This window comes from Mytilus trossulus, chromosome 8 (genome assembly GCF_036588685.1).
Source record: "Mytilus trossulus isolate FHL-02 chromosome 8, PNRI_Mtr1.1.1.hap1, whole genome shotgun sequence".
In the NCBI taxonomy this organism is placed as follows: domain Eukaryota; kingdom Metazoa; phylum Mollusca; class Bivalvia; order Mytilida; family Mytilidae; genus Mytilus; species Mytilus trossulus.
This window is the reverse complement of record NC_086380.1, coordinates 34882434-34908641: the sequence shown is the minus strand read 5'-3', so window position 1 is coordinate 34908641 and position 26208 is coordinate 34882434. Positions and strand designations below refer to the sequence as shown.

Genomic DNA, 26208 nt, shown 5'->3' with positions numbered 1-26208 from the left:
TGTTATATTATTGTTTGTTTCTGTGTGTGTGTTGCATTTTAACGTTGAGTCGTTTGTGTTTTCTCTTATTTTTTAGATATTGAGATAAGACGTGGCACGGTACTTGTCTATCCCAAATTCATGTATTTGGTTTTGATGTTATATTTGTTATCCTCGTGGTGTTTTGTCTGTTGCTTGGTCCCTTTCTGTGTGTGTTGCGTTTCGGTGTTGTGTCGTTGTTCTCCTCTTATATTTAATGCGTTTCCCTCGGTTTTAGTTTGTTACCCCGATTTTGTGTTTTGTCCATGGATTTATGAGTTTTGAACAGCAGTATACTACTGTTGCCTTTATTTCCCAAAATATTTTCTGTGAGTGAATTTTAAAATGGCTTACCTTTTGCCAGGATGACCCTATTCCTCTCTTCCATGTTGAATTGATAGAATTTTGACACACAACTGATGCCAAAAAAGTCTGCAAAATAAAAATATCAGGCACGTAAGTAAATCTAATGTGATGCCAATACACAGTAACTAAACAATAAAAAAAATGGTATCAGCAAATTCCCTGGAAAGAAGTTGTCGGTGACGTAGGTAACATATTGCACTGTGTGTACAAAATAATTATCTTAATATATACAATAGCTCCTGAATCGTTTACCTTAATATAAATATCAAGTGTGACCAGTCGCTATAACATTAATTCATAGCCATTTTGTCTTTCTGTCAAATTTCACTAATAGTTTTTTTTTCGAATTTGGAATAATCATTTTAACATGGAGTACATAAGCACAGAGATTTATCACTATATGAACACAAACAAAGAAAACTTGAAAATTATTAATTCATCAGTCAAATGTGAAGTGTTGTGTATATATGAGATATGCCGGGATAAAAAAAAAATCATTTATAGTCTTATTCCCTTATCATCGTTTATCGTAATCCAAAGCGCTGTAGAAGCGATAACCGTTTTGTAACGCTCATAACGAACTTGAATTAAGAAAATATTATATAGACGTTCACCTCTTTAATATTCATTTTTTTACATTCCTATGGTACCCCGACATAAATTTATAATATTTCATAGATAAAACGAGCTACAAGTGGATCGAATCATGATATTCTTTTGTGAAATATTTTTGTAGATGGATATGTTAATCTGAAAGTGTTTGGGAGAGAAAAAAATGTTTTTAATGATTTGGTGCGTCACTTCGTCGAACTCACTTCATCGGAACCACTTTAATTCTATTAGTTGAAACCTCTTTTTGTGAAAAAAGAAAGATTTATATTATCTACGGATGTAAAACAAATCCAAAAACTATGTAAGGTAAAAATTGCCTTATTGAAATGGAACAAACAACAAGACAAAATAAGACTGAATATTATCTTGAATCTTTGTGCATGCATAAATGGTTCGTCTGTTTTTTTTTGTAAGTCATAAAAAAGACTTCATTTAAGCAAATTACCGATGTTGACCTCAATATTAGAATAAGTAATAAATACTGTACAAGCTTTTTTGGTTTTGGTTTTGTTAATACATGTATGTCTTTTGATTAAGTTTAGCCATTTCAATTGATATTTTATAGTCTTTCTATGTTGTGATGTTACACTATTGTTGCAGTTAAGGGTGAAGTTTGGGACCTATTCAAACGTTCAAACCCCTTCATTTGTGTGCACCTGTCCACCATCCGGACACTGATGTTCAGTCGCTTCTCGTTTTTTATATAGATTAGACCGTTGTTTTTCCTGTTTAAATGGTGTATACTAATCATTTTGAAGACCTGTATAGCTTTCATGTTCGGTGTGAGCCAAGGCTCCGTATTGAATACCGTACGTTGACCTATACAGGTTTACGTTTACAAATTTTGACCTAAATTGAGAGTTATCTCAGTGGTATTCATACAATATTTTCTTATATTTATTATTTGATATCAAAGTTATTCATCGAAATCCCTATTCCTATTCCTATTGATAATAACAGAATATTTACTAGGAACAGTAACAAACACTGCAATATGTGGAGCAGGATCGCCATAACCTTACGAATTACCTGAGAACCACCCCTGTTTTTATGGGCTATTTAATGTATCCCTTTTGTTTTGTACGATTGTGGTCGAAAATGTCACCAGGGGCAGAACGCCATTGATGATGAATAATGTTGAAAGGCGGTAAAAGTTCTATGAATAGCACATGTTGCACCTAGGTTTTAATGTGTTATTGGTTACTATTAATTCTGTTCCCATTCGATTTTTTGTTATGGAATATATGTGTTTTATAGAATGTTTGTATTGCTGTTTTTTGCCATGGCATTGTCGGTTTGTCTTCGAATTCTGATTTTTGATCTCCTTTTAGAAAACTTGGCCCGTCTGTTGATATGATATTTACATCGTTGCGACCTTGTAGTATTGAACTTTGATCATATAAATTTTCACAATTATACAAGCTAGATACTAAATAATACTTTTTTACCTGATTGTCTGCAGAAGCTGCCATCTGCATACTTGTCATATTACTCCATGTAGGGGATCTCCTCTCAGCAATCATCATTGCTGTAGTAGGATCTCTAGTATGACATTCGTCTAATATATCTGATGCTAGTTCATCAAACTCTCTGTAAGATAAAACAACCAATTTTCCCTGCGTTGCACATATTTAAGATTTCCAAGAGACATATTTTTTTTAAAGAAGTTGATGGTCAACCTTTACAAAATTCGTTTGCGATATTACTGATATTAACCCATAGTATAAGTTTCATAACAAAAACTGGATATAATTTTTCCCTTGAGAACATTAACGACGCCATTTCCATAAATTTGACAATTCCTAGGTTCATTTAAAATAAAATTGATCGTCCACCATTACAAAACTTATCCTAGATATTGCTGATAATAACCTAAAGAATAAATGTCAATAAAATCTGGCAAGAATTGTACCTGTGAGAACAGACAAATGGACGGACGGAGAAAAGGGCGGAAAACAAACACACGGACCGAGAGATAACGGTATTTTCATGTCCAATGTGTCGCACAACAACGGGGACCAAAATAAAAATAGGTATTCATATAGTTGACACAAATTATAGATAACATCACAAAAGCAAGAAATCATTGACGAGGATATTTTGTATGCATTGCTTGCTGTAAAGAAAAAGTTTCTTTAGATGAACAACTTGAATATATACCTCATTTTCAAAAATCATTGTCAATCAGAATCTGACTAGGCTTTTTATTCGAAAAATCAAGATCTTACATAAGTTGTGCCTCTTATTTCTATAAAAGAATATCGCTCTAAAAAGATGACACATTTTTTCTAGAAATAAAAATAACTTCCAAATATGACCACCAACTATCACTCGAAACCTGAATAATGATTATTCAAGAAGACAGACATCCCTTGAAGCATTAACAGTTTTTCTTTAAAAAATATTTCCAAAGAAAATGTATTTGTAGACTAACATTGTAAAACTAAAAATTCTTCATACATGTTATACGGGACTCAAATACGGACAAACACAACAAACAAAAAGAATCATAAACCGCAAAATTCAACGCATGCACTTAGGAAGGTCTAAAACTTTTTAACCGGTCTTCATACGTTTGGTTACAATTGACTACAACAGAATAGTTAATAGATCTTTACTTACTCTTTATATGATAAGACTTTATTTTGGACAGACAACTCATTTCTGTGTATATATTTGGCTAAGGAGAAATGTATTCTGGAAGCTGCTACTGTACTTGTTACTGGTTCACCTCCCATTTTTAATGCAAAGTGGGCCATCTGCTGTCTGAAAATAGTGCAAAATATAGATATATGAAGATATGGTTTGCGTGCAAATGACACAACACATTTTTTAAGTCACAGTTTATAAAAGTAAACCATTATAGATGAAAGTGCGAACAGCAAGCTCTTAAGGGCTCAAAAATATTACTTGTGTAATACGATTCAAACGGAAAAACCAACGGTCTAATCTATATAAAAACAAGAAACAAGAAAACACTTAATAACCCCATCAACAAACGACAACTACTGAACATCAGATTCCATGTTGATTGTGAGATATTAATTACACAAAAAAACATATCGATTTACCCTATATAAGAGTATATATATATATATATATGTTGATTCTCACCAATATCAATAAGATATGTTACCGTCGTAGGCAATGCCTACCCGTAATCAAATCCAAAATAATTGTCAGAAATGTCACCGAATTCTGTTGGGCATGTTTTGAGTTCCGCTTTTATACTTTATGATTTTGCCCTTGTCATGTTTCACTGCATATTAATCTGATTATTGATAGTCATCAACAATCCAGTCTCTTGTATCGTAATTGGAAGGTCAGTAAGACGAATTTCTGTCGTCAAATCAAGATTGAGAATGGAAATGGTGAATATTTCAAAACGACAACAACCCGACTAACGAGCGGATAACAGTCGAAGGCCACCAATAGGTTTTCAACTCAGCGGGAAAATCACGCACAAGGAGGTGGGCCTTAGCTAGCCCCTACATAAAAAAATTGAACGATTTCATACTTAGAACTACAATATGGAATTGTGTTGCCTTCTCCTTCAATTTGATGTTATTTTTTAACAGGAAACACAAAAAGGTCTAGTTACAGCACGTGTACGATTCCTGCCTGCAATATTCTAAAGAGCTCATTGAAAAAAAAGTTGCTCAGTCTCAGCAATATGGAGATGCAATATTTTGTAACTGATTCAAATGTAGATATGGATTGTTTCACGAAAAATGCAACCTGAAACAATTGTGTACGAGTTTCAAACTTCGTTTCAAGAAATTCGGCTTCAATAATTCGCTTTGTTCAAGTAACTAAGGTAAGTCAGATGTTAAATTATTCTGAACAGATACTTGATGGTAAGCATGAATACTAGTTATTTGAGGTATATTATGATCAACAAATATGTGTTGCGTTTTTAAAGTTTTTTGCGTCAGTATATTATTGGTTTCTATGCACCATTTGAACGGGGACATTTCGCATAATGGCAAAATATTATACATTTAGAAATTAATGTGATGTTTTAATGGAAGCAAAGAATCCGATGGAATCAGGTTGTCAATCATAGTGACTAACAATCCTAATTTATCAGTGATTTTCTTATGATAAAACTATATGTAATCGCTTTAATTATATTCTGACTTTGCCACAATAATGAATGCACTCTCAGTTGCAATCATTTATTGCATTACAATTACAAAGTTTTGAGAAAATAACCCTTAAACTACTATTTCTATTTTTACAGTAATTGGTTCACTCAAGTATGAAACAAACAAGATCAGAATGTGTTTATATAAATATTTGAATTCTCCAGCTGTTTGAAGGTACATATGTCGTGTACAAGTTGCGATTTTGTACAGGTAATAACCTACCGGACTTACAACTGCCTTTCTTACACTGGCAATGCACAAAGCCTTACCCTCCACTCAACGATATCTTACGCACTATCTCTCTACCACTCATATCACTCATTGGGACTTCAAACACTTTTAAGGTTGCATTTGCAAAGAATTGAACCTGGTTTCTACTTTAGAATTCCTTTAATTGTCCAACTTTAGTTCCAATTTTATATCCGCCATGTTCATTGACATTCATCACCACGACTTTTATGTTTCTCTCGTCGGCAGGGCCCCTATCAATGGACGGAATTGGAATGATGACGTTGTCCCCCTGGGAGGGAATAGTAAGTATCGATCTCTAGGAACTGAAGATGAGCTAAATCCTACTTTTGGATCTGAACCAAACAATGCTTTGTATGGAGATTGTCCTATCACACGATGATACGATCGGTTTTACTGAAATTGGATAAATCGTAATCCTTCAGACCATAGTGTAGAATTATTTTCACTGAGCCATGTTGAGAGCATTTCTTTAACATCACCATTTGCCCTCTCGACAGATCCCTGGCTCTGTGGATGACGTGGTCTACAATGAACAATTTTAAGATCAGGCCATAATGACTTAGTAAGCTCAGTATTTATGTTAGCAGTAAATTCACGCCCGTTATCACTCTGTTGAATCATCGGAGCTCCTAATATGACAAAAATGTCAAGAAGATTGTATGCTACCTCTGCAGCTGTTTTCGATTTCAACGGACGCAAAATACTTAACTTGGTAAAGTGGTCTTGGTAATGTAACACCCACTTATATCCACTGTCTGGGACAGATTGATTATCAACTAGGTCAACTTGTCCTCTTGAACTAAAATAAGACGATCTGACTGTTTTTTCTTTAGAGCACAGTGGTCACAAAGTTTCAAGAAAGTTTTTATTGCTTCACGGCTTATGTTGGCATAGTGTGTTTTCAAGTCATTGTAGGTTTTATGCAGTCCACCATGACCACAGCAGTGTGACTCTGCTTAATAATTGCATACATGTCCTCAATGGCCACAAAGTAGATAAATAGTTCATCTGAAATTTTAAAGAACTATGACTTAAAATTTTGAATTATAAACCCCCTTTTTTGTATCATACAAAACTGAAAGCTAGGTCTGTAATACATATTCTATAAAAGCCAGAGAGGGAAAATGGAAAGCTTAATTATAAATAACTGGAATTATTGATATGCTCTTCAATTTTTGTACCTTGAGCATAACAGATGGGTATGCATATCTGATACAGCTTCACTACTTATTTGTTTAATAATTTAATAGATCATTGAATGTGTATAATATATTAAAAAAAATCTCGTCCTGAACATGCATGTAATATTTGCCACTGAACGTTAATCAACCAACAATCAATCAATCAATAATGTAAAGAAGAAGATATGGTATGATTGCCAATGGGACAACTCTCCACAAGAGACAAAATGACACAGAAAGTAACAGATATAGGTCACTATATGGCTTACAACAATGAGCAAAGCCAATACCGCATAGTTATTTTGATTGACTTCAAACGGTCTAGGTCACTGTGAATTTGGTCAAATGAAAACATTGATATAATTATGCAATGTGGACAGAAATTTATCCTTTCATAAGACACCACAGATTTTGCAAAGGTAATTTTGACAGACTGTATCAACATTGTACTCACCATCCGATGTTTTCCTTTTGATAAATTTTTCTAGGGTGCCAGCTGTTAATATCTCATACTGCTTCAGAAGGGTTCTTTCTTTGCCAGTAGGTTTAGTTGCATCTTTTGCCTGCTTAACACTCCGTAATTTCTATCCTCTCTTTAGAAAACAGGGAATTGTTTGCAGAGGAATTTTTCCACGACATATCGAGTATTTCATTGTAAAATCTATCTTGGCTCTCCACTTGCATTTTAAGGCTCAACTAGTACAAAGTATAATGTCTCTATAGCTTTTGAATGGAAACTCACAATTGGAGTTCATAAGATAAGAATACTTAATACTGTTAATTCACTTCATGTGTATTTTAAAAGCCTTTAAGGTATTTTGAAGTAATTATTATTAATCTGGTCATTAACTGTATCAAAAAGGACAAAACACATTAACTTGAGTGAACAATGAAATAAAGGATGAAAATAGTAGTGAGGTTAATGGCATGAATTGTAATAATAGAAATATATTTTTTATTTTAAAATTTTGTACAAGTTAAAACTATTTTTAAGCAATATTTTGTACATGTTATAACATGTATGAGGTACTTTAAATTTGTACATGTTATAACTTGTATTTTAGCGTTGTACAAATTATAACACGTACAATAATTTTGTACAGGTTATAACCTGTACAAAATTGCAACTTGTACACGACATATACATTTATAAAAACTCACCTAAGTAGTAGTGTTGACCATATGAGCAATTGTTTGTATGGATATTTAAATTGTCCTTTATAACAATATACACATCTATTAAAACTTACCTAAGTAGTAGGGCTGACCATATGAGCAATTGTTTGTATGGATGTTTAAAGTGTTTAGGTTCATTCTTATTTCTTTCATTGTCATTGTCATTGGCATTATCATCTATATCTTCTTCTTCTTCCATGTCATAATCAAACTTGTCCATTAACGAAACCACAATTTTAGACAATTTCTCCATTTTCATTTCTTCATTCTCGCTCATGCCAAGCTTAGTGATCAACTGTTTAAAAGGCATGCTATTTATATCTATTTCCTTCAATGCCTAAAATTGATAAAAATTACAAAAAGGTTTATTTGATATAACTACAAACATTTTAAAAGACAATCATTTATTTAGCTCAATATACAACAATTTATCATTGGGATACTCAAAATTTAAGTTAAAACATCTTGTAAATGATGTCCTCAAATTTTTAGACAAATTCAATACCAGTTATCTACCATTCAGTATTTGACTGAATCAACAAACAGGAAGAGAACATTAAGCTTCTGACAAAATGTGAAGTCATTATGTGTAAAAGTACATGTATATGAGAGAAAAAAGAACTAAAACATAAACAACAAACAATTGAAATAAATTAAAGAAATGATTTAATCATATTTCAGTATATCAAATACAAAACAAAATGGCGCATGCCAAACAAAGTAATCTATGGATATCTGTTTCAAAGATCATGTGAACGAACTTTTCATTGACACATTTTATATTAATCAAAAAAAATATAGTATCAGAATGAAATTTTACCATATCATAAAGTTTTAACAATCTTTTGCTGGTGAGAAATTCTCCCATCATGACTCCTTGGTTCAAAATTATCTGTACAAACTTTACGTTATCAGTTAGTATGGCTGTCTCCATCGCTTCATCAAAACTTCCTATAAAATAGTGACATAGACAATATTTTAAAGGGAAAAATATGGGGTCCTTTAAAATTCAGTGAACAAGATGAATTAAAAGAACTCACTGTTTTGAGATGATGTTTAATCGATCAAAGAGAAATAGGTGAGAACAGATATTGTTTTTTCCAATGTCCTCGACTTAGTTATATTTTGTTTTTGTCAATCGTTCCAGCAAGCTACAGTTGTGAAGACATTTCTCTCCTGTAATGGAATCGCTGTGAGTAGTGTATCATTGAGCTGATGTGAAAATATAGTGTGGATTTTGATGTATTCAGGTTATAAACGATTTGATGTGGAAAAACTATGATGAAGTGATAGTTAGCATATTTGTCTTGCGCTGTTTCACAAACGATTTGGTTGAAATTTTTCAAGTTGTCATGTTTTTTCCATACATTTATAACTAACCTCTACTCCATAAAGCATCTTCTCTGAATATTTCTTCTTGTGCTATGTCAGCCCTGTCCCATTTGAGAGCCAGTTTTAATCTCTCTAATCTCTGTTTTTCGGTTACTTCACCAGCTTTAGCTGTAAAATGTAAAATCACAAAAATACTGAACTCCGAGGAAAATTCAAAACGGAAGTCCCTAATCAAATGGAAAAACCAAAGATAAAACACATCAAATTATCAAATAGATTTGAGATAGTACATACGTTTTATAGACAGATATTGGATAACTGCAATTGATGCAGGTTCACCATGACTTTACCTAAAGCATGTATATGTAACGTTCCAATACACCATTTTTCTGTACAAAAAATACTAAAATTTGTAGTTTAGTTTAAACATATTTATCTATAGTGGATTGGGAAACAAGTTTTGCAACTTATATTCATCCCTTTCCACTTTGCAATAGATATATAGCTATGTATCACTGTTCCCGGATAATATTCAGATATTCAGATTATTTCTACAGTGGATTCATCTTTGAAATAAATTAACTACTCTAATAGTTTGTGTGTATCTTCATATGTAGATTATTTTGGTAAATTACGTCACCATTTCTGTTTACATGGTTTTTTTTTATCTTGTAGCAAAATATATTCCTTTATGTATGTTTATGAGATATTATCCTTCTCTTAATTGGTCAATTGTTTATGAAATGTAGAAACATATATATATACCTTTCAGTAAAATCTTCAGAATTTCATTATCAAGTTCTTCGTGTTTGTTTATATGAAATATACTGATCTAAAATGAAACAATTAACTCTTACAAACTAATGAATAAAGCAAACAAAATTAATATGACTTTGATAAATTAAGAAAATTTACAAAAAAAATCTGTCAATATGGTTCATCATAATGATCAGTATCTGTGACAAATCAAGGTTTTAAAGTAAACCGTTCTTACAAAAGTACAAACGGCAGATTGCACCTCGACATTTTAAAATCAAGCCCGGGAATACCGTATCAATTGGGAGATATATACTCCGTATACAAGCGCTGCTTGATTGTTGCTTCATGAAAAGTTCACAACTGGTCGTGAAATAGATAAAGGAAGATGTGGTGTGAGTGTCGATGAGACAACAACTCTCCATCAAAATAACAATTTAAAAAAGGTAAACCATTATAGGTCAGTGTACGGCTTTTAAGTAAAAGTTTGTTTTCAACTTACCCTCATTGTTAATCTAGATGTAAGACAAGGTATGATACAGACTTAACTGTATCTGTTGTATCCTTTATCTTTAGTTCGATTGAATTGATGCGTTCAATAATTAACAAATTTTAAATTAGTTAGTGAGTGTACATCATCTTTATAGCGGAAAATAAAAGTTCAAGAATAATGCTAACTTCTTATCTCTCTTCCTAAGAAGTACTTGTATGAAGTCAGCCTCATAATAATAAAGAAACAAGTCTACATGAAAAAGGGCACACTTAGTTTCTATTAGAATGCCAACAGTTTGCTAAAATACACGTCCTTCAAACGTTACAAATATGTTGTCTATCAAGAAATCAAGAATCTTGATAATAACTGATAATATTTGTTTGAATCAAAGTGATTCTTTACAAAGTAGTACAGAGACTTTCGACGATTTGGTGTGAATCAACTGCTTACCATATCTTTTTTTGCAATACAACTTTTGACACTTTCAAACACATTACTGATCCCATCTTCAGCCTTCTGTTTAGCCTTAGGGTCGTCCTTGTCTGCTGATTTCAATTCAAAATACGCCTTCTTTATCAACTTACGGATCTTAGTCCTGATTAAAACATAAAAATAAAAAATATATGTTCCAATGACTGGTTTCAAATTGGTGTCCTTATTTAAGATCTACAATCAACTTGAGACAAGTTGAGGACATTTTTGTTCATTATTTTCGTTCTTTTTTGGAACCAGGGTGGTTTTTTTTACATAAACATAGCAAAAAGAAAACATGTTCTATGCTATTTCTTATTAGTCTCAAATATTTTCTTTTACTTTCATTTCTATCACAAATTTGGAGAAATTCGAATAAGTAAACATAGATTTTTGTATATCCTTTATAAAGGCAACAGAAGTATTCCGCTGTTCAGAAGTCATAAATCGATTGGGATAGAACAATCCTGGTTACAAACTAAAACCAAAGAAAACACATCAACTATTAGAGGAAAAACATTGAAGTGCTAAAATATATAATCATATTTTTGTAAATATGATGAAATTATTCTTCGTTTCTTAATCTTCTCGACCATAATGTTGCTCAAGTTTCCAAGTAACAAAACATTAATAGATTGATTATAAAAGATACCAAAATAATTCAATGACAGATGATTACTTATGTAGTAGGTTTAGCAGCAAGAATAGCATGCATTTTAAATTAAAACATGTGTAATGAGAGATGCATTTACCCCCTCTCTGGATTGGTGTAAGCATACACTAGTATATCAGCAGCTCTACCAGTACCCTCACACAAGATAACAGGAATATTATGTTCCAGAGAGGTTTTAGCATCCTCTATAGCATCCCGACCTCCTTCTACTACAATTAATACAACTGGTATCCCCTCTCCACCTGTCAAAAGAAATAAAAGAAGAATGCGTAAATGGGACATTGTTACCAGATTTATTAAATATTCAAGACTCAATGTACTAATACAAACCAATTAACGCATTGTTTGTCTCTGAAACTTATTGCAGCAAGAACAATTAAAGGAATTAATTTTCTACCTTAAAAGTGATATTACTTGAGAGCCCCTGGCACCTAGCGGTATGGCACAAACATATCAACAGCACTCAAAGATTTACTCAAACTTTCTATCTATATATGAGCCAGTCCATGCAAAAAGGTACAAAAACGAAAATTTTACGAAATTCTAAAAAGTGTGCATAATTATTGGTAGTAGACTTGTGATTTATAAAACACATTTACTTTTCCTCATATCATCAAGCTGTGGTCTACACGCACCTGCAAGTGCTGAGACCCCCCCCCCCCCCCTTAGTTTTATCAAGATTTTTAATGAATTATTTCATAAATTTCAATCATTTTCAAAGTAAGGTTTAAATGGCTTGATTTGCCAATTGATAATGTTAGCCCCGGTAGCAGTGGGGATAAGGCTCTCGCTTAGGATGCTGAAATCAATGCAATCAAACCGGGCAATGGTTCGAATCCCGTTCAACTGATGTTGATTATTTATCAACTGATGTTGATTTATATAATATTAAATAACTTAACTTAACTTAACTTAACTTAACTTAACTTGATTTATATAATATTAAATAACTTAACTTAACTTAACTTAACTTAACTTAACTTAAATTTCAATTTCTAAAACACAAGATGACATAGTTTTTGTATTTTTCCTCATGATTTAATGTTGTCTTACTTTCTTTGAACCTGTAGAACTGAGTGAAATTATTGACTTTTGTCTCTGTATAGTATCGTGTTTTTTTATATAGTTTCTGGTCGGTAAAGCATTATTCGGGGGAACAAATGATTTTACTCTTGTTCACATACAAAAAATTCCGATATTTCTACGTCTTTTTCTGTTTTAGTTGACAAATTCGGGATAGAATTGACAATTTTATGAATGTTTACATTAATGTAACTTTTTTCGGATAAAATCGTTTTTCAAAAATACTATAACAAACTTTGATAACGTGTTCTGTAAAGTTTACCAAAAGGACTTTTTGTACCTTTTCGCATGGACTGGCTCATATATATGTAGCTAGTGATTTAAAGATTCATTGAACTTCTTAAGTTATCCATACTAGTTTGAATGATAAAAATATTAGTTACTCAAATATTTTGTCGAATTCAACTATTAACATTAAGAATAAAAAATACTGTTGATTCATTGTTTTTGTGGATATCGATTTTTGTTGATAAATGTAATATAAAAAAAATGTCTTTTCGTAGTTTTTTAATCGATTTTGTGAGTTGTTTTTGGTCTTCAAATTTTAAGAAAGTTTTACATCCATGAACTTAAAGATTTATGGTTCATCTTTAGCCATGAACATCGGTATCACAGGAATGATTGTGTATCCACAGTATCACAAACCATTACCATGTATGTATTGTTAACTAATTTTTTAGCTAAAAGTATATGGTTATTTTTAATTATTGCAGTGTATCAAATAAATGACTGGCTATTTGAGTTATTTTTTTTAATTGATAAGCAGTTTTGTTGTAAAACACAAGCTAGATTGTATTATTTACAAGTTATACATGGTCTTCATAGCTTAATGTATGGAATCGGTCAAGCTCATTGATACAGAATGAACAGTGATCTATTTTGTTTCCATTTCTAGGTTTTGGTTAATCGTTTTCTTATTGACAACTATATCACATGTTCCTGTGTTTATCATATCTTTAACTTCACATTCCAAATAGTTGACATTTACCCTTACCTTTTTCGATTGGATCAGACAGTTTCTTTTCAAATCTAGCTCTAAATTTAGCTACACCCCTATATAAGTTTCTGTATCCATCATCAACAAAGATGAAATGTGTATGATCAGAATTCAGTGGCACTGGTTTTGCATGTTCTATCACATTACTGGTTTTGTATTCAGCTATTTTATCAAATTTTCCCTGAAACATACAAGTTACAACATCTATGTAAGAGAAGGTCTTAGTAGATAAAGAGATAATGATTCCCCTAGATATACTCTCTTTTTTAGGAAAAAACTTCTGTTGATCCTTTTATTGAACTTTAGATATCTATATACTAATTGATGACAAGCCTCACAACTTTCACTGGGGTAAAGCTGATGACTGTGACTGCATTCACGGTCATCCCAAGATGTCGGATGAAACATTAGGTCAGTTTCTGTATTGTCTGTTAAAGTGTTTCTATATCATTTTCTTTACAAATCATACATTGAAACGACGTAAATTTAAAAAAGAATCACTCGGAAATCACAAATTACTACCGGGAAATGTGCATGAAATGGGAAATTCTATTTGAAAAAATCGTTAAGATGACCGTAAATCATTATAAAAATATTTTGAAGATGACCGTAACATATAACAAGGATGACCGTGATTGGTTAAAAGATGATCGTAACTTGTAAAGGATGACCGTAATTTGTAAAGGCTGACTGTAGTTTATAAAGGACGACCGTAAATTCTAAGAAATATCCGTACTTGAATTCGAAGATTTTGTTGAGTTTGTCGATCTCAATAGGGGCTCGGTAAGCGGATATAAATATGTTTCATAAATTTCTTTTTTTAAACTATTGGCCGTATTTTGGGTTCGTGACAATGATAGTAAATTGCATATTTCTTGTGAACAATGACATATTTATTGATAACGACGTTAGAATGTTAATACAAATTGACAGCGCTTCAGATTCTATATTTTTTATATATCAAAGCTACAGGTTGACTTTATAACGTAACGTAAAAATGACAGTACGAAAAGATGAAATATATGGGTCAAGTGAAATACCTATCTAATGAATCAGAAAAACAGAGTAGGTGTGTTCGAATAGCTTTTTTTTCCCTAAAGTACTTGACGACATCTTTTAATTTGGATGATGAAAGTGCATATCTTCGAAAAATTATTTTTTTGGTTTGATAACTAGGGTTTATAATCTTCAACCATTCAAAATTTTTAGTCTGCCCTTCCGCGAAATATTTAATCAATTTTTTTTTAAATGTTTAATAATTTTCGAAAATTTCACCTGACAACCGATTACACAATATCTATAAGTTAAATAAATGCAGACAAGATCATTAACTGATGCTCATTAGGTTGTAGATACATTTGTCTTTTAAAATGCAACTGACGTCTTTTGTCTTCTGGTTGGAGGCTGTGCACCGCATTTTTGTTGATTATACTTGTAAGGTGTCATTTTATCGCGCTCTTGTTGCATGGTTTCCGCACTTGTTCATGTGCATTTCTTATTACAAATTCATTTTAAAAATTTAACCCTCTACTGTAAAAAAAGATACATTTGGTGAACTATGCATTTAAAGCACGCCTTATTTTCTTCTACTTATAGGCTAAATTATGCTCTCATATTAATACGTGTATACCAACACGATTAACTTCATTGGATAAAAAAAGGTAGTTATATAAATATGGATATTTCTTAGAAATGACGGTCATCCTTTAAAAGTTACGGTCATCATTTACGAATAATGGTCATTTTAAAACCAATTACGGTCACCCTTTGTTTTAAATCGCTGTTCTGTTAAGGTCATCTCGATTGTGATTTACGGTCATCTGATCGATTTTTTCAAATCGAATTTCCTGTTTCATAGATATAGGAAGATGTGGTGTGAGTCATGCACATTTCTCGGTAGTAATTAGTGATTTCCGTGTGAATCTTTTATATATTTACATCGTTGAAATGTATGATTTGTAAAGAAAATGATATAGAAACACTTTAACAGACAATACAGAAACTGACCTAATTTTTCATCCGACATCTTAAGATGATCGTGAATGCAGTTACGGTCATCAGCTTTACCCCAGTGAACTTTCAAACTGCACAGGTTAGTCTGTACTCAGCTTGGTAATGTTTAGTCTTTATTTTTCTATGTTATTGTTGTGTATAATTGTTCGTATGCATGTCTTTCTCGTATTTGGCAATGGCGTTGTCAGTTTATTTTCGATATATCAGTTTCAACATCCGTTTCGTATCTTCTACCCCTGTTTTAGGGGTCATTAAACCATGACTGAGTGGCTGATCAAAATAATGTCAGTGGACTAGAGATGAGCCAAGTCTAAAACAACTTCATTATATCATTGGCATAACACTAGTAGTCGTATGTGTCTATGAGGAAATCAGACAATTCTTGAAGCTTATAAATACATACATTCTTTTTTAGGGTTATAAGGCTTTTATTTGGCTCAAATAGTATAAAGTGTTCAGAAAAGAAAAACAAAGGAGTAGGTCCGGTAAAGACCGATTTTGGCCTCAAATTTCAGGTTCATCTGAAGGAAGATTCTGAGCACTTTTTAAACACTTAAGTGTCTATTTCAATGGATTCAGTTATTGTATGTGAAAGATTTTAACTGATTTAGTCTTAGAAAGGCTCCGATTTTAGCTTTATTATGAAAAATCTATCAAATATGCCAAAAAATATCAATTTTCAGTTCATTTTTGTCAAAAAAAGAAAGTGGCCGCATCCGTGTTCATCCTCAACCTTTATTTAAGTTATGTTTTATCATCAAATAGAACTTACTTTTCAATATTATGAATGAACACAAATGCGGCCACTTTCATTTAAGACGAAAATTGTCAAAAATTTAACTAAAGTGCTAAAACTGTGAAGATTTCAGTAATTTAGCATGACTTTATGATGCTAGTACCCGCAGATATATGTGCATTGTATTGTCAAAAAACAGCACATATTTATGTAACAGAACCATTCGTCTTTCCAATTGATAACTTGAAGTTAACATTTAAACAATTTTGTAAAACTGCTATATTTTTGGGCCAAATAGTGTCTTACCGGACCTACTCCTTTATCATTTATCATGCCAACAAAGGAAATACTGAAGGAAAAGTGCATAAACTTACCTGTTTCTTGTTTGCTATGCACTCGGTGCAATTTATGACCTAATTTGGACGTCGTAACATTAAAATTCTTCTATAATGTATTTATATATCTTTAAATTATGTTTTTCCAAACACTTCTTTGCAAATTTGAAATAGTTCTAAAACACTTTATTTCATTGAGTGCTAAAACCAAATCTCAAAGACTCAATATGAAAACCCTTTTCTGATGGTCAATTCACATTTACTATTTTATCACTGGATTTATTATTGTACCTCAAAAAACATAACGAGGAAACATTGGGAATAATTCAGAAACGAAACGACTACAACAAGGAGATTTCTTCCTAGACAAAAACGCTAAACGCGAAAACGCGATAACGCACGGTCGAAAATGCGAAATTGGAAAGAAAAAATTTCGACTTGCATTTCCGTGTTATCATCTTTTCGCTCAATAGAATATGAAGGGCAACAACAAGAAAACGCGAAATGTTCTTAACTGGCACCATATGAACTAAAAAAAACATTGAACATTGATATCCAACGTATTGTCACGCATCTATTGTTTAAATTTACCTCTACTTTCATAGTGTGGTCTGTCAGACAATTTCTATTTTTAACATATCCCCATGGAGCTATTCCAATACAACGCAGACCATGGGCAAATCTGTCTTTATACCATTCGAATGACTGACCTTCTCTAACCGCTAATCCTACTTCCTTCATTACTCCCATATTGAATCCTGATGTTATCAGCCAAGCATTTGTTGTTTGGGAAGCCTTTAAAATAACATGAAGCATTTATTTCATAGGTAAAAATGACAAACCGTGATTTCTTTATAACAGTCATATAAAACTGGTATCTCTCATAGTAACTCAATCCTACATATGACCTGTCCTGACAGTAAACAACAATTCGTATTGTCAAGTTGTCATTCGTTAAATTGCATAAAAGTAAGAACAGATTTTAGATATATAATAGATTTTTCTTTTAAATCGACTTGGTAAAAACTGACGTTATAGCCGTAATACGCTGTTGCAAATAACGTTGCATAATTTGCTTGACATGACAAGATAAACGGATCCATATGAGGTCACTTACGAGTTATGACTACCTGCTAAAAAAGTTCTAGGGCTAAAAAGTATTTTTTGGGGCGTTAAAAATATTCCCGAAAGAACGTAAACCTTATTATGTCTGTTAATTTCTAATGATTTTATTTAAATGTTTAGTTCACTGTCGTGACACATTTTTACTGATTTAAACTTGGAAATGAATTCAAGGAAATGTTTATCGACGAAAAAATTCTAAACAATTAATGTTTGCGGTTTTAATATCGTGTTAAGAAAAATGTGCGACTTCAAAATTCCGCGATGTTTGATTGTCTGAAGAAATTTAGGTTTTGCTTTTTATGTTCAAAAAGGAGTACAAGAGGCATGATTAGCGATACAATAAATAAAAATCACGATTGGATGAAAAAAAAAGAAATATGTATGGCGTTTTTATAGTCCGTCAGTAAATTTCTCTTATAGACTTTTGGTTGTTGGAGCTCGCCAATTATTTTTGATAATTTTTCCAGAGCAATTTGTTGCATAGCTAATAACATGAATAATATCCACAAAATTATATATGTATTGCCTTTAGATGAAACAAGTCGCATCAGTGAATTTATCACGATTTGTTTTAACAGGAGATATTGTACTAAACGTGAACTAGTGCAATTGTGAGGGCAATATTTCAATTTACCATGCGAGCTATAATCCGGGTCGTTCATTTGTTTCCTAACCGACATCTTTATAAACAACTGTCAAAGATCTCAAAGACAAAATATAATTGACCGATAAATGTCGTACCGATTTGCAATTTTTTGGTATCCGTTTTTGGTACACTAAAATGGCATTAACACGTTTTATGGTTTTGACTGTACTAGTGGTAGGAATATCGAATCATATAGAGAGGCGGCTTCTATCGAATTATAGTTATTGTGGCTAAGGGTAAATTGTATTGCTCTCCTTGGCCGGATGAATCATTTTCTCAATAGAAAAAGAAAGGTTTCATGGACTTTCTAGAAATCTATCCTTCAGAAGTTGCAGCCATCATATGGGGTAATTCAAGGACAACTAAATAGAAAAAAAATATATATCGGCGTAACAATGAAGCCATCGTACATAGTGTTAATAGAGATATTTAAAATGGAACTTCTTAAGAACTCTTAAATTGTATGCCTGTAAAAAGTATTTTTTTGTTTTCGCGACAAAACACGTTCCTGAGGTTAAGAATTATATCAGTGACTCACGTTCTTGTTTACAGCCAGAAGATATTTAATATATTTTGTCGCACTGTGTTACAAAAACTTGGGACTTCACATCGAACCATTAAATTGTAGTTGAGTGGAAAGTTTGCCTCATTTTACCACAGACCAATATACTCACTTTATTTAGACCAGAATGCATTGAAATTTTCCTTCATTTTACCACAGACCACTATACTTATTTTAATTAGACCAGACTGGAACATTTCCTTAATTTTACCACAGACAACTATACTCACTGTATTTAGACCAGATTGAAAAGTTTCCCTCATTTTACAGCAGACCACTATACTTAATCAGACCAGACTGAAAAGTTTCCCTTATTTTACAGCAGACCACCATACTGTCTTTAATAAGACCAGACTGGAAAGTTTCCCTCATATTACAACAGACCCCTATACTTACTTTAATAAGACCAGACTGGAAAGTTTCCCTCATTTTACCATTAAGCTTGAAGTTTTTAGCACCACCAACAACAGATATAATCAGACTTGGTGTATTCGGCTCCATTATTCTCCAATGGTCTTTCATCAGCTTTATAGCCAGACCAACTGAATCTGGTTGTTCTTCATCTGTTAAACGTAAGTACTAGAACGAAGACAGATTTCAATGTGTGAATTAAGAAATTGAATCATCTGAAAGAACCATTATTAGGTATTTCCACTTTTCTGTTGAAAGACCAATTGTATTTCTTCTGATTATTATTAAAAAAATAATTCCGCCAAATTATGAAATTTTTGTTTCGCGATATGTCGCTTAGATATTTCGTACATTGTATCGAACAGTTTATACGCTTTTACATTTCATCCTGCTAAGACGAACAATTTTCTTTGAAAGAGTTATCTCCCTATTCACTGTTTATATAATGTGTGCATCTCCTTCTTAAAAAAAAGGATTTCGACAAAATTCCTTTTCTAAATTGTTCGTAACATTCTCAGGAATTTTTGGCTTATTTGGGTTGAAGCGATTTGATAAAATTTAATAGGAATTATCTACCTTTCCAAAATCAATTTATCTATATGTTTTATACTTATACTTATAAACCTTTAAGCATATAACCCTGCAACCTTTTAATTTGTGGTCTCTGGGTCCTACATTACAAAATAAGGTCAAGGTCAAAGGTCAAGGTCAAGTTATAAATTTTGACTTTTGCTTATTTTTGAATTTTCTCATACACTTAAAAAGGTACATACAAAAGAACAAGTGCAAAATGTTTCTTTTTTGTTATGAAGATAAGTTAAATTTGATTTAAAACAATCCAATGGCATCTAATAGGAGTAAGTGTCCCTGAAATGTCTAATTATAAGGTTAATTGATTTTTTCTTCAACTTGGTTAATTATGAAGACATAAGACCTTTAACAAAAGTTTGGATAACATATGACCTTGATAAATGACAACCGGAAGTGACCTTGAGAAAACTGGAAGTACATATTTTTGTACCTGTATATGTAAATGTCCTCGGAATACATATATTTTGTAATATAGATACATAAACTTATAACTCAGGACAAGAGATAATTTTCAATAAACCAGAAGTTGCCAATTATTTCCCGTTGTAAATCAGAGTGCAATAAGCTATCATTTGAGACAGGAGGTAACATTTTCTTAACCAGAAGTAGCAAATTATCTCCTTTAGTCCACTTTAAAGCATATCAAAACCATTTATTTTATAGTTTGAGAAATTAGCTTGTTTTCAAAATTTCTTTGATGTGGAAAGAACTTCAATTGTTCTCTGAACAATTGGTTTTTAATTTTAATTTTTTTTTTCGTCCGCAAAAGGTAATCAAGGACAATACAATTGTAAAACATAATTTAAGGATTGAAATGAAATTCAAATTGGAAATATTTGAACCAGTTTTTGAGTTAATTTGGTTTTTAATGAAAATGTTTATGCATGTTTCAGAAAATAAGAATAAATATCATGGTACCAAACAAACACACCTAGAAACACACCTAGTTTGTAATATGGAAAAAGAAGCAGTCAAATTGACAACTAACCATTGCTTTTGAAATTTAAATACGTTTTTATGCTTCCTTCAAACGAAAATTTTTGTGCATTTTTCTTAATCAGCAATACAGGATTGTATCTACATTTTGTCATCAGAATTAACATATAAAATTGTTCAAGCATTGATTTAAAGTTAGGGCATGAAAACGATAAAAAAAATCGGTTATAAAAAGATTATACGAGTTGATTCATTATTATTTTAAACTGAATCTTAATAACATACCTTTGCAGGTTTCATGCCCCCAACTTGTTCCATGCCTGTAAATTTAATTTTTCCAAAAGACGTGGTAATTTTTACTTTGATAGCCTGATCAGGTTTCCATTCCACAGGAGGGAACTTTTCAGGAGGCTTAGATCCAAGGTTGTTGAGATCAATAAAAGGCTTTAAATCTATAAAACACATTTAAATCTACTAAGTATTCCTAAAACATATCAAACAAAATTGACAGCTAATCGACTTTTATGTATTGAAAGAAATTAAAATATGGTATGATTACAAGTGCGACTTCTCCCTACCAAAGACAAATTCCCCATTCCAATTAATTTTGAAACAGCCATTACATTTTATGTCAACCATGTTAGTTCTTATTATTGCTTTTTTTTAAAATTCTCCACACTAAAATCTAAAATAAAATATGTAAGTTACTATACAGAGTAAAGAAACCTTAAACATACCAGATGGAATTAAGTTTTCGTATCTATATGTCGTTGCTTTTCGTTTTCCCGTTTGGGTTGATAGGTTAAATTCATATGGAATATGATTTTTTAAAACTTCTCCACAGTGACATCTGAAATCAAATTTAAAAAATCAGATTAAAAATAAATTACGTTTTAATTTGACAAATAATGTGTTTCTAAAAGGCAGAAAAGAGTATAGTCAATCAAACATGTTTTTTTTCATTTTGACATATGTCTTTAATATTTTAATTTAGACTATTGACTACATTTGTTGTCTTGACATAATTGTTGCGTATCTGCTATCTACTTTCCACTTCATTTTATCAGGTTCCTTCACAATCTCCGGCGCAGAGCTCATATCCGTTCCGTACTTACTACGTATCACTACACTAAATACAACGTACGGCAGAGGTCATTGTATTGTAGTGTACTAAGTATACGGAAAGGAAACGAGCGCTGTACGGAGATTGGTTCCTCCATTACAAAATATAACCCTCTCTGTTGACAGATGATCATGATAATGAATGGTATCTGCTTGAAGAACGGTGGTAATTCTGACATAAATATTCAGGATTATGAAACAAATAATGTTATAAAACATAAATGTACCATTCATATTATGGCTGTCATATTTTGCTGCAAGTATCATTTAATACATATTGTTCTTTTTTTCCTTAAATTGATTTCTTTATTGATAACTGACGTATTGTTTTTAATATCTTAATTTTGGAAAAAAAATTAACAAAGATTGTGACCTAAAAAACAAATCAAAAATTAATGTCCGTTATCAAGCGGCAAAATCAAAAGCTCAAAAATATCAAACGGTAGGATAACTACTGTCATATTCCTCATTTGGTACAAGTATATCCTGAAGTAGAAAGTGGTGGATTAAACCTTGTTTTATAGCTATCTAAACATCTCACTTGCATTACAGTCGCACAAAATTCCATTAAAGTGTCAACCATGTGCCAACAAAACAAACAGAAAAATAGGTAAACATGACAAAAATACAACATTCAACATATAGATTAATCTTAATCACTATAAAAAAAAATATCTCGCTAAAATATACAACAGTACAAGTATGTTCAGTTGTATATTTGAGTGAGATGTTCCACTGGTTGTAGATGCATGTAAGCTGTATTTGTTTGTATGTGTATTCATTTTCATATTGTTATATTGTCACATGAATATGGAAATTAGTGAATATAAATAAACCAGAAAAAAATTAAACATTTTTTTTATTCAGTTACCGTCTCGTTAATTTCTATCCTCCTCTCCTTTAACATGTTAAAAGAGGTCTTGTAAGGAAGCTAAATCAACATGTATTACATTATAACCGTACCAAATTCAAGAGCTTTTTTCTTTATGTGTCATTTCATTTGCCACACAGTAATGCATCTGTGCATTAGACATATCTTTAGATATTGGGGAATACTAAATTAATGAAAATTATTTGTAATGTCATGCACATCTATTACAAAACTTACTTTAAGGCTACTGTTTTCTCTATTTTTTGTTGATTTGGTGCAGGAACAAATTGCTGACATTCTAACTGCCTAAAGTTTAGTTTGATAAAACTAAGGTGTTCCTTCTTTTGCTGAGAAAAAAAACCACACAGTTTATTTAAAGTGTTTAGTAAATAAACTCATCATACTTACCAGAATTGAATCTTGTATTTACGCCAGACGCGCGTTTCGTCTCTTAAAGACTCATCAGTGACGCTCGAATCAAAAAATGTTCAGAAAACCAAATAAAGTACAAAGTTGAAGAGTATTAACGACCAAAATTACATTATAAAACTAGAGGCTCTAAAAAGCCTGTGTCGCTCACCTTAGTCTATGTGTATATTAAACAAAGGACACAGATGGATTCATGACAAAATTATGTTTTGGTGATGGTGATGTGTTTAAAGTTCTTACTTTACTGAACGTTCTTGCTACTTACAATTATATCTATAATAAACTTTGCCCATTAGTAACAGAGGATGTTATTTGGTAAAAATTTACCAAAATTTACCAAATTTAATGAAAATTGTCAAAAAATGACTATAAAGGGCAATAACTCCTCAAGGGGTCAACTGACCATTTTGGTCATATTGACTTATTTGTAGATCTTAATGTGCTGAACATTATTGCTGTTTACAGTTCATCTCTATCTATAATATAGAATTCAAGATAATAACCAAAAACGACAAAACTTCTTTAAAATTACCAATTATGTGGAAGCAACCCAACAACGGGTTCTCTGATTCATTTGAAAATTTCAGGGCAGATAGATCATGACTTGATAATCAATTTTACCCAATGTTAGATTTGCTCTAAAAGCTTTGGTTTCAGAGTTATAAGCCAAAATCTACATTTTACCCATATGTTCTATTTTTAGCCATGGCAGCCATCTTGGTTGGTTTGCCGGGTCACCGGACACATTTTTTTAACAACTTACCCCAATGATGATTGTGGCCAAGTTTCGTCAAATTTGGCCCTGTTGTTCCAGAGGAGAAGATTTTTGTAAAAGTTTAAACATGACACAGTAATTAATAAGATATATAAAATAATTTGGTCGTTCAAAGTATTTTTAAAAATGTAATTTCACATGGGGAATGGTTGTATGCAGGGCTGAAAAATTAAAAGTTTTGTTAGAACTTATTTCAGAAAAAAGACCGAGATTTAAAATTATTCAGAAAATCTTTAGAAATTTTAAGAAACCATATATGGTTGATCCATTACGCGAGTAAACTAATTTTGTTGTTCAAATTATTTTCAAAATTATAATAGAACAATAACATAATGACATTATAACAGAACAACAACATAATGGCGGGATCTTTAAAAGTACAGAGCCACGTCATATGTACCAAAGAAAAACAAAATGTCACACATTCAATTGATATCAAAGGTACCAGGATTATAATTTAGTACGCCAGACGCGCGTTTCGTCTACATAAGACTCATCAGTGACACTCATATCAAAATATTTTAAAACCCACCAGCAAACATGAAAGATAATACAAACAACACATTGACGGGATGTATAAGTACAGAGCCACGTCAAATGGATATCAAAGAAAACAGACCAAACAGTAAAAGTACTATTAATAATGGAGCAACGACAAATGAAATAACAATATAACACGTTATTAAGATGATTAACAACGTCAGTACACAGAATCTATACATCAAGATCATTGTGAAGTTAATGCAGAATATTTATCAACAAGGTCTTGATACCTTTCGATGAACTTTTCTAGAATAAGGACGAGACGTTCTTTGACATAATCCTGGTTCATCGAATTTCTGATGAGACACTGGTGACGTTTTACAAGGTCCTAGTAGTAGCTGCAAGCTCTTGAAAATCGAATACGTTGTGAAATGTATATCCCACATGCAGGTGAAGTTGATATATTGCTACGAAGTTGGGGGAAATTGATAATTTCAAAATTAAAATCGTCTCGTTTATCATACATTATGGTAATGAGATGACTGTGTATGTTAAATTCGAGGTATACGTCTAAAATGAGACAGAGGAAGCCGTGTCTGTTGTATTTTTAATTTCTAGGTCTGGGGGAATATAAGTGAACCAAATCAGAAACGATTGTTTATGGAAAGATCATCATAAATATATCTGAAAGTGAAATTAAATAATCTGGGTTTTTTTAAAATGACATGACAAATGGTAAACAATTATCATGGCTTTATTTTTATACATGTTGTACAAAGCATCAATAAAATCACAATGATCTTCAGTAGCAACACACTGCTGCCTATATGTGACATGAGAAAAGTGGCGGAATTAAAAGTGGCGGGATTAAATGTTTATTGGCGATCGACTCTCTCCCGACAATTTCCTTTAGTTTACTGAACAAGTGGTGTATTTTTGTTTTTGTGTATTATTCACATACAACTAAGATCCACGTATATTCATATATGTTATATACCTGCTCAAATATATCGTCCACATCAGAAACCATCATTTTACTTAATGGGACTCTTCCGAGTAAAGGAACTTTCTTCCTCATGTCTGAAAATCTGACATCCTCTAATGTAAGTCTTTCCTGTGTTTTAGCTTTTTTAATGTCAGTTTCGTCTCTTGTCATCATCATCCGTGAACTTGTCCCGCCTCCTGTGTCAAACTGTGACTGAATGCTGAAATCTTGCCTTCCAAAAGCCAGCAAGTTTTTATCACTAGGATGTATTTTTAGTCTTTGTCCAATCCCTGCCATCTTAAGTTTGAAAGAATTTGTATTCAACTGAAACAAAAAGTACTGAGAATAAACAATTATCATGTCACACGGATGGGACATAGACAACTAAGAGATAACGGATATTTGATAAAAAAAACAACATGGCAGACTTGATATATGGAATGAAATTCAGTGTTTCTTACAGGTATTTTTGGCATGCTAAAGCGCACTATCCACTTTTCTCGATGCCTTGACCTTCCTGTGGAAAGTAAAATAATGGCGACATGCCGTAATTTAAGATTGGTTTTGACATTCATCTTTAAGGTTAATAAAAACTGTTTGAGTAATTTCCAGTTGGACGAAATTCTAAAC

General features: G+C 32.0%; 1 protein-coding gene across 1 annotated transcript in view; it reads right to left on the bottom strand.

The window, feature by feature from the left end:
- LOC134727600 (transient receptor potential cation channel subfamily M member-like 2) overlaps positions 1–25895 on the bottom strand; it is a 47768-nt gene extending 21873 nt beyond the window's left edge. Inside the window, exons 1-18 of the mRNA XM_063591980.1 lie at positions 25591–25895; positions 23144–23253; positions 21651–21763; positions 21199–21365; positions 19372–19554; positions 17240–17437; positions 13906–13915; positions 13556–13720; positions 11558–11720; positions 10785–10929; positions 9851–9917; positions 9134–9253; positions 8574–8704; positions 7828–8090; positions 5791–5919; positions 3619–3762; positions 2445–2586; positions 373–450 (exon numbers count right to left, since the gene is read on the bottom strand). Coding sequence (XP_063448050.1) covers positions 373–450; positions 2445–2586; positions 3619–3762; positions 5791–5919; positions 7828–8090; positions 8574–8704; positions 9134–9253; positions 9851–9917; positions 10785–10929; positions 11558–11720; positions 13556–13720; positions 13906–13915; positions 17240–17437; positions 19372–19554; positions 21199–21365; positions 21651–21763; positions 23144–23253; positions 25591–25875 — 2613 coding nt within the window. The 5' untranslated portion in view covers positions 25876–25895. The remainder of the gene's footprint in view (positions 1–372; positions 451–2444; positions 2587–3618; positions 3763–5790; positions 5920–7827; positions 8091–8573; positions 8705–9133; positions 9254–9850; positions 9918–10784; positions 10930–11557; positions 11721–13555; positions 13721–13905; positions 13916–17239; positions 17438–19371; positions 19555–21198; positions 21366–21650; positions 21764–23143; positions 23254–25590) is intronic.
- Positions 25896–26208: the final 313 nt, after the last annotated feature.